Raw genomic sequence first — 15,560 nt, forward strand, 5'->3', positions numbered from 1 at the left:
TCTCTTGATCACTTTTAACACGATTGATTTTTACCACTTGAGGACGGTTTTTTAAGTAGTCGGTGATCCATTTAATCACGTTGCCTTTTATGCCGATATTATTCAATTTTTTTAATAGCATCTCATGGGATATGCTATCGAATGCCTTTCTAAGGTCAATAAATATACCCGCACATTTTTTACCTTTATCTAATGATTCGTGAATGTATGAAGTTACGTTAGCAATAGCATCTTGTGTGCTGAGTGATTTTATAAAGCCAAACTGGTTTTTGTGTAATATTTTATTATTATCTAGAAAATTTACCAATTGTTTTTTTACTATTTTTTCAAAGATCTTTCCTATATTAGAAATTAGACATATTGGGCGATAGTTCGTTGCTTGATGTGGATCTCCAGATTTGTAAATAGGTGAGATTATTGTGGTTTTGTAGTTCATTGGAAAAATTCCATTTGTTAAACTTAAGTTTATTAAATGAGTGATAGGTTTTATTATGTGAGGTTTCATAGTTTTTAACATGTGTGTCGTAATAGAATCAAAACCGGGAGACGAACCTCCTTTCATATTTTCTATTATTTTCGAGATTTCACATTCTGTTGTTGTTTCAAACATTGAAAGTATATTATGTTTCTGTATATTTTTATTTTTATGGTTTTCTTGGTTTGAAGGCTTATGGATATTTTTCGCAAGATTTTTCCCAACATTTGCAAAGAAGGAATTAAGTATGTTTGCACATTGTTTAGGCTGTATATTGGCATCTATAATTTTTTTATCATGTTCAATGTACTTAATGTTTTGTGTTTTTTTTGTATTTTCTATGGCGAAATTAACAGTTTTCCACATTTGTTTATGGTTATTTTCTGAAGATAATATTTTATTTTTAAAATACTCTTCCTTACTTTTTTTAATATAAGATGTTAATTTATTTTTATATTTTTTATAGAAAATATATGCTTTTTCATCTTGGGGATTTTTTAAAGTTATTTTGTAAAGTTTTTCTTTATTTCTGATAGATATAATAAGCCCTTTGGTAATCCAAGGCTTTAAACATCTTAATTTTGATTTTATGTGTGTTGTTATCTCAGTTGTCGAATTTTTAATGTGTTGTGACATAATATTTTCGAAGTTAGTCGAACAAATTTCAGTATCATCACTGTTTAAAACATTATTCCAACTCTCCTTTTTTAATTTTTCAGAGAGAATAGTCATATCTATTGTTGATTTTTTGGTTATTAAATTATGTTTTTTATGTTTAATATTATTATTATACAGAAGTAAGCATGAGTGATGATCAGTTATGTTAGTTTTCCAAACAATTGATTTTATTTTGTGAAGATCTTTAATGTTTACATTTGTCCAAATGTGGTCTAAACAAGATGGAGTATGTTCTTTTATTTCCCTAGTATTTTTATTTATGCAAGATATAAAATTTTGTTCAGTCATACAATTGATGTATTCATTTTTGTTATTATTTTCTATTTTTTCATTAATATTAACGTTAAAATCTCCTACGACGAAGCAAAGTTTATTTTTTAATTTTAATAATATGTATTTGAGGTCATTAATAAATGTAATAATATTCGAGCCATGCGTTCTATAGATAGCTATTAGATGGTATATTGATTTGCCGAGTTTGAAATGTACTTCGATGCAGTTTACTAAGTGTATTGGATGTTCTATTATGTTAACAATACTAAATTTATTGCTTGCAAATATTATTATTCCCGAATTTTTATTGATGTCTAATTTGGTAGAAATATAGTTGTACTCAGGTAAGTGATAAGACGGTGACTCATCGTTTGTAAATGTTTCGGATAACACTATAAAGTCCGGTTTTTTAATTAAATTATTTATTTTTAGAATTAATTCATCTAAATTTTTTTGAGCGCTACGGATGTTTATGTGCATAATAATTATATCATTGATGTTTTTAGAAATAATTTTGTTACACGAATCGGTACATATACATTCATATTCTTGAATTTTAATATTTAACTCTAATTCGTTATTTGAGAAATCATCCATTTAATGCATTTTCGGTTGTATTTTACAAAATTATTTATAAGATTTTTATTCAATGTCGTAGTTAATTCTTTCTTTGGCTAATTTAAGCATGTAAGATCGGAACTTACATGTTTCGCTGTTTGTTCGGTGGTCTACTTCATTCATTTTACTGTTCAAGGAGTTTATTTCTTTCTTCTTGTTAGCTGAGTTGCAGTTAGCGCATTTGGGTGGCAGTTCCAGGGATTTACACTCGGAGATGGGATGATCTTCTGAACAGTGCTTGCATGTTGGTTTATTCATTCTATTGTAGCATTTTTGTGCTGTGTGTCCAAATCTTTGACAGTGGAAACATTGGGTAAGAGGACTGCAGTCTTCTACATAGATTCTCATGAATCCTAGATGAATTTTTATTTTATTAATAAGATGTAGTCTCATTTCGGGATTTGTTTGTAGTATTAAGTTTTTGCTGTTAGTTTTTTTGTTTGTAATGATGGCCTTAACTTGTAATATTTCTTTGTCTTGGTATTTTTCACATATCATTTTGATGTCGTTGTTTTGTTCAATGATGTCTTCTAAGAATTCTTTTTCGGTATAGTCTTTGTCAAGACCTTTGAATATTACGCATGGATCCGTTTTCAGAAGTACCTCCGCTATTATGGTTTTGTCGACTTCATTTATCTTATCTTTTAATTTTTTTGCGTCTTCTTTTTCTGGGCATGTTATTATAAGGTTTTTTTTTGTTTTTTTAATTTCGCATACTCGAATTCCCAACTGTGAAATTTTAATCTTTTGTATTTTCTCTTTTATTTTTTCAGTGTCTTCTTCTTTTAAGCTTTTAATTATTATAGGAAATCGTTTTTCTTGCGTTTGTGATATTAAGTTTTTTACTGCAGAAGAGTATGAAAATGGGTATTTTTGTGCTTGGTTTTTTTCTTGAATATCACACTTTTCTTGTAATTTAGCTAATTCTATTGCCATGTGCGATATCATTTCCATGATGTTATTTATTTCTTTCATCATTTTTGATTTGGTTTCTTTGGTAAGTTTATTTTCTTCTATGATTGTATGTAGGTCACTTATGTTTTGTTTCGCCTTTGTTATGAAGGCATGCGGATCAACCGCTTCCTCCATTTTTCCAGGTTAAAAATATATTTTCCGTAAATTTATGTATTTATATAATTTGTCTTGGATTGAAGGTGTTATTTTATTTATTTACCGCTTACGGCGCTCACTCGCGTCCAACACCGTTGGAGGTTTGGGCGACACTGAATTGTTAATATTTGCTGTTTATTCTTATAAACTATAAATATTCCTATAAATTTATTATATCTGCACTTGTCTTCAATAAGTAATTAATATTATTAATATTTGCTGTTTATTCTCGTCATTCGTAAAAAAAGAGCAGTCTTTATTTACCAAAACTAGTTTGACAGGAATAATAATGAATGTTTTACTTTCATTACTTACCTAGTAGTAATATGAATAACATTTTTTATTTTGTGTCCTTGTATGACAAATTTTACATCGTTATCCCGAAATTTATTTTTATTTTTTTATCTGAAGATAAAATAAACTGACGTGAAACGTTATGAATTATGTTTTGCAGCTTTACAAAAGTGTCCAATTATTTTTGCGACCGTTATTTCTCGATTCCATTTCAAAAAAATTAAACTTGCACAATGTTTTTTTTTTTAAATATGACACTGCACAAGACTCCAAACGGCCATGTGCCAGTGAGACTATGGAATCCCCTATTGGGATGGGTTGCGAGGCTGATGAGAGTGGGTAGGGGAAGACGGTGACGATGAAGGTGGGGAGGCACCTGGCTATTCAGTTCTGGTCACCAATCAAGGCTAAAACAATTTCAAACAACGTTACGATTCTGAAAGGTGCTCTTTCACCAATGCTATACTGAGATTATCTACCACTCTGGAACGTGCCGCAAATATAGTATTTACTATCTAGCTTCTATATAAATAATAAAAAAAATTAAAATTTTTTTTAATTAAAAAGTTAATTAAAAAAAACATTTGTTCAAAATCTTAATTCTCCAAAGGTTCTTCACTGATTGCTTTGTGATTTTTATACAACGTTGCATTCGAATACGCGAATGTTTTTATATACCAACATTAGATATGTAGTTGTCACCTGTGGCATTTGCAAAACAGCGCCATCTGTTGGATGCAAAAGCAAAACGCGCTATTGTTTCTCTATCTGCACAGATAGACTGAACCACAGCAACGCGTGGCAAGGTACAGGTAGTTTGAAATAAATAAATCGTGATATAAATTAATTAGTCAGATATTTTTTTTGCGAACCTGCGACCTCCGGGATCGTAGCCATTGGTCGTAACCAATTTAACACGAAGACCGTCAAGTCTTGTGAGGTATCATAGTTTATATATGAATTATAACAATATTAACTTTGAAATTTGAAGAATTGATCAAATTCTCCCAAACAACCCGTCTTAAGTGAAAACTTTGAAAATATTCAATAAAACACGACTCTTTTAAAATAGAGCAAAAATCTCTCGACAAATGCCTAAGTTGCATTTAAAGATACACTGTGAATATTTCATACCTATAACATAAAAAAATGTGCCTTTAACTCTTGACAAGCCAAGATGCCACTCAAAACGTCTGTAACCAAGTGGGTCTTCCGACGACCCCATGCATCTTTATGTCTTATGGGCTTTTAAACTATAGAAATCCCAATTATTCAGTCAATTATTAATGGTAATTTATGTATTTGCGCAGAAATACGTAAAATACTGAAATGCAATGTCAAGTATTAAAGCTAATATAAGGAGGATAGTAATTTTGGGTACTACCTACTCCCCCACTTGGCTGCGGGAAAGGTAAAGCGTTCAAGACAAATAAGTTATGAGAATATGTATCTAGAATATTAACGTAGAACATAAAAAAATATATATCTACTGAATCGCTTTTAGTATTTGATGTTTTAATTTCTTTCTTAGTAGAGAGAGGAGAAATTGAAAACAGGCAAGTAAATTGTTTCTTCATATTTGTGGTTAGCCTTACCCTTTGAGAAACGAGTTACGTAATACGAATCATTCACCTTTATTTTACGTAACACATAATAAATAATAACGAATTCATTCGCCATTTTAAAACCGTTTCTCAAAGACTAATAATGAATAATCAAAGGGATATACATTTTTTACTTCAACGATCAAAACAGTAAAATCGAAAGATAAGTTAATGATTTATTAAAAATAGAATCATTGTAGTTAAACTGACACAGAGGCTGTACTGTACATGCCTACTAGTCGGATGTCAAAAACAACACGGTATAATACTAATATGCGCAAACCATATAGGTTCCATGTACATAAAAATCTAGATAATATTAATAAAATTGACCATAAACATATCACAAGAAGCCACACCAGAAATGACCTTATGATCCCAACGAACTATACGGCAAATTATCAAAAGACACACACATACTTGGGACCTAAACTGTACAAACATAAAATCTTGTAATATTTCCTACATAGGCCCAATAATAACTAAATGGTTGATTGGACTGGGTAGAGGAGAATCTGAAAAAAATTTAAAAAACGTCACATAATAAATAGACATAGTATAGAAATAGACTAATCACACACTATATGTATCTTCCACTATTCTAATTATTGCTCATACACAATTGAAACATACACAACAGCTCAAGTTCGATTCTATCATAAGATTGTAACGATTAAACATCACAAATTAAAACATTAATGAGATATATTATAGACATAGACAAATCACACTCTTACTTTCACATATTTTGGTTCCTTGGAACGGGCAATTTGCCTAGTTAGGGAGCAATAATTTCGACCTGATAAGGTACAATAATCTATAATCACTAAAAATATTTCAATTGTATCTTGTATCATATTGTACTGTGTGTAAATCTAAAGGAATAAATAAATAAAGCCGAAAAATTATCACGATAATTCTGGCTGTAATAATCCCAAATCATAACCGTGGAAAAATGTGTGGCATTCGATCATCTGGGTCTACCCCTAAAATGGCACAATTGTTAGTTTTTATTTAATAAATATTTACACGATGATGCAGTACATTTTCTTTTGACTATCACACCAGGCTAATGCCCGTTTTGTGGTAGTTAGAAAGTTAATTATTCATATTAAGTGAGAGTAATGGGAACGGAAGCCATGTATGCATTTATCACTCCATAAATCAAAGCTTCCCATGATTTTCACAGTGTTTACGGAACTAGTTATAAAGTCAAATGTTTTCAAAACAAGATATTACTCGCATTGGGGACATGGCTCATAATGCCTTTTCAGCTCAGCCAAACCGGTTTCTGATGATGCAAATAAACGTTTTCCATGCGAACCACCATTTCTCTGTGCTGCATTTTACACGTACCTGTATGCTGAGCGCAACAATAACTTTATTTGCAATCGTGAACACTACACGTGAGTTTTATTCCAATCACACCTACGACAATGAACGTCGTAATGTTTATTGAAATGCTCAAATTTAATACAGCAAATACTGTATAATTCTAGTTTTGTGATGTTTACATCGATGTGTTAAAAATGAATTCGAGATTCAAGTCTATGTTTGATGGATTAATTTATCGTAAAGTTATAATAACAAGTGGTGGCAAACTGTCTAGTGAATTTAAAAAGTCTAACAATGAAACTACTCGTAGTTGGTTGACATTATTTAAATCTTTGGTTGAATCAGATATTTTTAATATCCCTGCTCCAGTTATCGGCTCTCCTCTTTTAACTGTGAGTTTGAATAGTCAATTTTGAGTTGAAGTTGAGTATTATTTAAATGTAACGCGTTTAGAAAGCTTTGTAGATGAAATAAGGGTAATTGTTTCCCCAACCGCCGCACCTTCAACGATTATTAAAAGAAACAATGCAAAAATTAGGTTCTTAGTTCTGGTTAATTAAGTAATTTATGTGTATTTACTCTGAACGAAACTTTACAAGTGTCACCTATAGATAGATAGATATATAAACGCTTGTTTCACAATTGTGTTGTGAGTGTTTTAGTAAAAACAAATTCAAAAGATGACTGTACCAGTAGGCATAACTCCAATAGGAACGTAATTGTCAGTAAAAGTTTTCATTTTATATGTTTCTCGCGAGTCGAGGCATTGGCAATTTAATTAATTTTATTCAACCATTTATTATGGCTGGCAAATGTTACAAACACATCAGCACTTGCACATTTTTTTAATGTGTAACTACAAAATTTCGTAAGAGTTCCCACGGTTGCACTGTAGACCTAAACTACGTGGACTGGACAAAGTCATAAGGACGATAAAGGACGGTCGTTTTCACAGATTTTTTCGTTTCCTTTCAGATCCCAGAACACAACCAAGGCAGTGGTTCCACAACTTACAGCGAAGATCACGATGGGTCTCTCGAGGGACTTAATGAGATACTTGCTGAGGAGCATTGTGTCAAGTAAGTAGCCTTTTCTCAAAACAAAAAAAGTTACTACTCGCTAAGTCCTCCTTCTTTACACCAGCAACATTTTCCGCTTGTAATGCTGGAAGATTTTTTGGTAAAGGTTACGAATTCCGCTTCACTCTTAATATGCAATATTACACTTTCAAATAAATGGATTTAGCTTTATTAATTCAAAACATGATTTATTATGTCGGGGGAGACGGAAAAATACGCACTTTAAATTTTAATTTCGTTTATTAAGTCACTTACGCGATATGTCACACGAGATTTCAAAGAAACAAAATAATGTGACATTTGCCGGAAATACCACAACTAGTTATTTACCTAGCCAGTGCGCGGGTTAGGTACAGTACCTACCTACTAACTAATTCAGTTAAAGAAAATAAAATCTTGAAAATATTAAATATATAACCTAACCTAAGCTAACTGTGATTTTCTATAGCAAAAAATTGCCCCTTTAATAACGCCTGCTCGCGTCCCCTTTAGAGTTATATCCCAGTTTTCAAGTAGTTTGTGGGCTACGCTAGGTTTGTATAGACTGGTTTGTGATTTAATTCTAATACCTATTTTCCATGTTCTAACCTAACCTAACCTAAACTACCTAAACGGAATACGTTTAATCACATTTTATTCTATTTGTTTGTTATACGGGTTATTTTATTTTATTATATGTTGATTATTTGTTATAAATAATACATTGACTTACATATAAATATGGATTAATTATACACGATGATATTATTTATTTTATATGGCAATACTATATTTTTTTTGGTTGGCAGCAGTGTCTATGAAATATTTTGTAGGTATGAATTACGATATTATGAATATAATCCAACTCTTGATATGAACATAGTCGCTTTTGGCGGCGCCGCATACTAATTGACATATCGCGTAAGTGACTTAATAAACGAAATTAAAATTAAAAGCGCGTATATTTCCGTCTCCCCCGACATAATAAATAATGTTTTGAATTAATAAAGCTAAATCCATTTATTTGAAAGTGAAATATTGGGTATTAAGAGTGAAGCGGAATAGGAGAAAATTAATGATTTTTTTTCTTAAAGTTATCTTAACCGGTAAGGAAAAGGGTGTGAGTGATTTTTTATTTATTTATGATTTTCTAGATTCTTATGTTCCATGAAGTGGTAATCATTCAAATTTAATGAATTTAAAGTAAATGTTCCTCATACAAAGAGAACGGCGTCATATGCGCCTCACAATTTTTACCTCATATGGGTGTTTGTTACCTGGCTATTATAGACTTAGAGGCCTTGTGTTTTATCGGTAGGGAAAAATTTGTTACATAAAAACCCTACTAAAATTTCATGTATTAGAGAATCATACTCTTCTGCTTCAGCATTACCTGCAGCCGATAGCGGCTATAATATACTTCATACATGTCTGTTTGTGTTATGTTGGGATCAGAGGGGAGATTCAGCTGGGCCTTATCGTAGGGAATTCCTCCGCATTCGCCTGTGGGAATATGGGAAATCGCAGAAAACTATATCCAAAGGTATGAGTGGTGCATAGGAATCTGGGTGTCAGAACAGAAATCTTCTATTGAGGCGGGTTACTTACTTGTTTGTATATGATAATGTTATTTCAATAAACGCCCGGGTTGCCGGCAATTAAAAAAAAAATTGTGACCGAAGTGACGGAATGAATTCCTCCCTCTCCCTCATCCGGCCTATCCCGATCCGGCCCGCAACGCAGCTGGTGGGTAGGCGCATCCGCCACCAAGACCTGACGAAACCTCACCCTAACCGGGCACCCTTACCAAGTTAATAAAAGACAAGACACAATATTGTAGGTTACCTAGCTATAAAAAATATTTGTAAACTAGTGCCACAGAACTATCGCATACTAAGATCTCGTCGAAACTAGAACTTAGAACTCGATAAGCGGGGCGGGCTTAAACCGGATTCGGTAGTTTTAGTTAGAGCATTGGGAGGGTTCGAGGTCAATTGAAGGTCATTACCTAGTTTTTCCCTTCATGTCTCATTAAAAAAAATACATCAATGTGCGAAGCCTTTTTGATGCAATTAGTATTTTAACATTAATTATATTTCTACAACCGATTTTTCTGGGTTTCCCGAGATCACCTTCTGTGGTTTTTCAATTTCCTCTCACGTACCTATACATCGCTAAAATAAGTCGCAGTTAAAATGTGATATACCTTAAATTGCGTACCTATAAGTCTATTGTTTGATTTAAATATAGGCTTAGTTGGAATGCCAAGCTTAGCGCGGCTGAGAACATAATCCGTATATAGATACAGTCCTACTACTAAAAGCAAATACCTGGTCTGAATTAAATAACATGGCAAATACAGATATTAATGAACTAAAATTATGGTTTGATGAAAACCTGTTGACTTCAAATTCTAAAAAAACTTATTATTTACCATTTTTCATTAAAAAACAAGAAACACCTAAAGAAATAAACATAATTATCCACTCTGTGAAAAATACAGAAAACCACAAATGCAATATGTTATGTACAAACATAGAAAGCAAGACCGATATTAAGTACCTAGGCATAACAATAGACCAGCGTTTAAAATGGTCCCCACATATAATATTCTGAACAACAGAATAAGGAAACTATCATATATATTTAAATGTTTAAGAGATATTTTAAACGAAAAATTACTTAGAACCACATACTTCGCTTTCTGTCAATCAATTATACAATACGGCATTATAGGCTGGGGCGGTACATATAAAAATCAAACACAAACAATTTACGTATCACAAAAACTAATAATAAAAACCATATTAAAAAAAACCTATTCATATTCGTCCGAACTTTTATTCAAACAATTTAAGGTCAGAAAATTAAGTGCATTATACTTCTACCATGCAACATTACAAATTTATAAAAACAATATTCAAAATAAAATTGCACCCTTTAAAAATAACAGAAATCTTAGACAAACGTCCATACTTCCTACTCCTAAATGTAAAAAAACAATAGGACAGTTCAACCATGAATATCTCGGAGTTAAATTTTTTAACTCATTACCAGATAAAATTAGAAACATGAATACAAATATAAACGAATTCAAAAGCCACCTTAAAAAGTATTCCGAACAGTTGAACTGAATAATATCAAATATACCTAAACCAATATAACAACACCCCCTTACACACAAGCCCTGCTTATTTATGGGGGTACATCAAATACATATATCATGTAATTAATAACTGTACTATATTCAAAATTGTGTAATGTAAATCATGTATCTTTTTTTTACTAATAAAAAAAAAATAGGTTGAAAGCCTAGATCAGTAAAATTATACGTGTTGTCTTTGATTTTAATAAAGTAATGTGCTTAATTTTTCTATGTAAAATCATATTATCGTCTACGTGAGTGGTACATATGTGCGCTCTAATATAATCGGGAGATCGAGAGCTTTCAAAATGTCAAATGTTTTAAGAGGGATTAATTTACTAATTGATTTTTCGATCAGCATGGTGCTGATTGAATTTGAAATAGTATTTGTCTGCTGCAGTCAATGCGCCATTCATTAAAGTACAACGAACAAATAGCTGAAAACACTGTCAGAACGTTGAAAAATTCCCCATGTAATACCTTAACAGACTATTTGTCTATTTTAGATTATCAATTAATTACATCAACATCCCTCATCGGTCGATGAATGTAATAGTCCGTACTGATAAAATCAGGCAATTCAAGTGTATTTAAGTGAGATGGAAGTATATAAATAATCACGTAAACGTTAAATTTGATATTTGTTACTTGCTAGCGGTGTTAGCGTCTCTACGGTTTTAATAGGAACTATTCTGCAGCTTACCAAGGCTTAAGCGGCCGATTTAGCTCGCTTAAATTTGAGTAAGGAATGTGGCACATACCGAGCCTGATTTGAAAAAGAAAACAGTATTATTATGTACTCCTTATCACAGGTGTTTGATGTCATTAAACAAGAGTTCGCAAATATTCGCTTTCGACTCCCGTTATCTCCGTCTTTCGTATTATCTTGAATCGGCTATTATCAATATCAACACAATACTAGATTATTACCACCAATTAAGATTATTTTGTCCAGTTTAATTCGCGATACCTGCTGAACAATATCTCGCAAGTGTAGCTCGACGTCTCGGATAAAGAAATTTAAATCAATTGAATTGTTTTGAAAGCGTTGAAGCCAAATTGAAAATAATTCAAGTCTGTTAGGGGAGGAATTAATCTCGTAAGTAGAAAACTACTTTTACGTAGAAGGTTTAAAAATGTAATTTTTGTTTGGATTAGCAAATCCCGAATCTGTACCACAAATTTCACTAGAAGAGTTCTGACGTCCGACCGTGAGAGTTCCTTGATCTCTTTATTTATTACATGTGACGTTTATAAAAATAAAGGGAGAGGTCACAACACAGCCACCAATACGGTTCTGCTTTCGGGTGAGCAAAAATAACATTGCACATTTATCGTGCTTAATTTTTGGGTTATTATGCCGTGTTGCGCTTCGTCCTTCTTTATCAGGGCAAATGTGTAGATTGTATTAGTTTATGTTTGCATTTGGAAGTGATACCGTTTTGCAAGCGTTATTCCTCATAATGTGGTTTTCTGTGTTTAGTTTTGGTGTAGCCGTCTAATACCGGATACTAATAACAATTTAAGCTTCACGCCGTCTAATTTAAAAAAAGTATTTTTTTTATTTATTCGTGTTTTTTATGGCATTCGGGGGAATGTTCTGAAATTGAATTGAGATATGGAAGAGGAAGTTTTGAAAGCAACTGGCTCTTCTTATCTGATCTCTAAACAGTGATAAAGCTATTGTAAACAACGTAGTAATATTCAAACTGGTATCTCACTATGACGATAGAGAATGTCTTCCACTATGGAAAATGTTGCAAAGATACTAGATATATTTAGAATTTATTTTAATTTTATGTTAAAAAAAATTAACCCCTAAAAAGGTTTTTTTTAAGTATCAAACATTTTATGTTTAAAAAATGACTGAAGATTGAAACTTCCTCCCCAGGGACTGATTGGGTAGGACTGAAATCCATTTCGTATATTAACTGCTGTAATGTTGTGGAATTTCAGATAAATGCGTGGATGTCCGCGTGTGAGCATAAGTGCCACCAGTGTTGATAGAATGCATTGTCATCGACAACGAGTTGAAGATGTCAGGAAGTAGGTTAGTTTCCGCTTCCGAGATTTGCATTCATTCACTAACGAAAAAAAAGTTAAATTCAAATGTATTTAAAAATATAATAAAGATACGAAGGTAGGTAAGGCTTTTCACTAAAATATATAATAAATATACGAAGTAAGCTAAGGCTCTTCACTAAAAAAAATTAAAAAAAGACACGAAGGTAGGTAAGGCTTTTCAGTAAAAATATAATAAAGATACGAAGGTGGGTAAGGCTTTTCACTAAAAAATATAATAAAGATACGAAGTTAGGTAAGGTTTTTCACTAAAAAATCTGTTAAAGATACGAAGGTAGGTAGGTAAGGCTTTTCACTAGAAATATAATAAAGATAGGAAGGTAGGTAAGGCTTTTCACTAAAAAATATAATAAATATACGAAGTTAGCTAAGGCTTTTCACTAAAAATGTAGGCCAATTGACCCACATTCGTGTGCTGTTCTAGATAAACGAGGAAAATAAAAACATCACGTGCTTTCTATCACATGATTGATAAATTGTCATTAAATAATTTAATCATACGGGTACATATCTAATATTATTGAATAATGTTTTTAATCGTAACTACACGAGAAAATAGAGCATGCGGTTTGTTACCAAAAAAGTTGACCTTCTAATGTGATGTAATTAAATCGTATAGTATATTTTTTTACGTAATGTTAACGTTGGGTTTTTTTGACAAAAGGAAAGGAATATTCGATGGAACAAGACTACGAGTTATGGGTAATGAATGACCCAGAAAATAATGTCTATCAAAAAAACCATGACTTTCTAATGTACTTCTAAGTGTTTTAATTGTTCGGTTTTCGATTTCCAAAATAATATGTTTTGTTTTTTTTTTTATTTATTCATATTTTACATTAGCTCCACAAAGGAGGCCCCGAGGAAAATAATTTCCCTCAAGGCCTATGTCATCTTTGGTGATGCTGTGTGGAGGTTTTTTTTTAAGGAAATGAAGAAAAGGAAGGTCTTGGAAGGAAAAGGTATCCTCCCGCTGCGGTGCAAGGCGATTGGTCGAGAGAGTCCTGCTGTGGAGGTAAAAAGATATCCCTCAACCAGTCTCTCCAAATCCGGTCCGCCACACGGTAGGTGGTCATTGCATCCATGAACCCAGGCACGCCTGCTAAATCACCAAACGTGGCGAACCACTTGGGGTGACCCAAGGCAGAGGTTATCCAATGAATGTTTCCCGGGGCGGCGGTACCCATATACGCTTCCAAAATTAAAATTGATTGGTAGTGGGGACTGAACGTCGTGAAATCTTGTTTTAACTCGACCTTTTGACATTTCGCCTGTCTGTAAATTTGTTTTCAAAATGTTAGCCGTTTTAATGGTTCAGTTTAAGATTCAGTTTAAATACACCTATTTTAATAATCTCCTTTGTTTTCATGAATGATTTCTTGAAATTGAGCTGAAACTCTGCAGGTATACTCGTTATCGATGGCAGATACACACACGCATTTCTCTGAAATTCGATGCTATTACAGCAGTTAATATACGCAATAAACGTTGGTCTTCTCAAATCGGGATTTGGATTGGCTGGTAGAGTTTTCGACACCAGTTCCTGGGTAAGAAGGTTCAATCGTCAGTCAAACAAAAAAAATTATCATAATATTTTTTGTTAAGACATTCGAAAATGGGTTGTTTTTTTATTTATTTCAGATGTGAAATCTTCGTGTTTATTTGGATATTTTCTCAATTTTTCAATATAATATCACCTAGTCGCCTGAAGAAAGTTTTAAAAAAGAATTGTCACTGAGGTAGTGACGTTTCTTTGGACAAATTGTATTTTTTGTTTTAAATAACATATATGGTTTATAATTAAGCAGCCAAGTATCTACGTAGATACCTTCTTACAAATCTTATGATTTCAGAGGAAATTTCGTTTTTTATTTATTAAATTTAGAGAAAATTATAACCATGTTTTTTGGAAAATTATGAATTTAAATAAAAATTTACAATTTCGTAGCTAAGATTATTTGTGACAGTTTCCCTTGCTTAATTTTTTTCTTTCAAATAAAATTATACACAACATAAATAAAAATCGATCAGTCTAGATAATAATCTAGACTTCCCTTATCAACCGATTTATGCCTATTAGGTAGGTACACGGAGACAAACGAGTATTGTTGATTTATTAAAATGTGATGTCAGGCCGCTTCCTGATAAACGTTTGGTACTTTCATAATATATCGTAACACGTGTTCATGGAGCTGCGTTTGTCCTAATAATATATAATAACGAATTGCGAAAATATTAGAATATTTTTGAAAATGTGTTACTACGTCGCGGTTAAGCATTCCTATTTTAGTGAAGGTTTATTAGGAAATCTATAAATTCATTCTTTAGTGGCCTACAATCCCGTTTTTAACGGGAATACGAAAATTTAGAAATTATTAATAAATTTGAAATATATTTTATATCAGTAAGTTCTATGCCTATTACCTATATGTATTCTAGACTCTGCTTACCAGGCGATTTTTATGCCTATTACCTACATATATGTATTCTAAACTCCTCTTACCAAGCGATTTGTATGTCTATTACCTATATGTAATCTAGATTACGCTTACCGTGCGATTTTTACGCCCATTTCCTACATGTATTCTAGACTCCGCTTACCAAGCGATTTGTATGCCTATTACTTATATGAATTCTAGACTACGCTTACCAGGCGATATTTATGCCTATTACCTATATGTATTCTAGACTATACTTACCAAGCGATTTTTCATATTAGATATTCTAGACAGGGCCTGCCCTATGCGGGCACAATTGGAGCAGTCCGCTCCGAGCGCCGAATCGTCAAGGTGATAGGCGCTGATACTATCTAACACCTAACAGTCCCAACACATCGCCCTTGAGATTATTTTTCACAAAAACGGCGCAAAATACACAAAATACAAATC

The 15,560-nt window shown here is 32.3% G+C and overlaps 1 protein-coding gene across 5 annotated transcripts in view; it reads left to right on the forward strand.

Annotated features, from left to right (window-relative positions):
• LOC149426018 (alpha-galactosidase MYORG) overlaps positions 1 to 15,560 on the forward strand; it is a 117,475-nt gene that overhangs the window by 71,411 nt on the left and 30,504 nt on the right. For all 5 annotated transcript variants that reach the window (XM_089642853.1, XM_089642854.1, XM_089642863.1 and 2 more), the window contains one exon: positions 7,363 to 7,466. In XM_089642853.1, the coding sequence (XP_089498979.1) occupies positions 7,363 to 7,466 (104 nt within the window). The remainder of the gene's footprint in view (positions 1 to 7,362; positions 7,467 to 15,560) is intronic.

Source organism: Hesperophylax consimilis, chromosome 2 (genome assembly GCF_061612785.1).
Source record: "Hesperophylax consimilis isolate HC1 chromosome 2, BYU_Hcon_1.0, whole genome shotgun sequence".
NCBI lineage: Eukaryota > Metazoa > Arthropoda > Insecta > Trichoptera > Limnephilidae > Hesperophylax > Hesperophylax consimilis.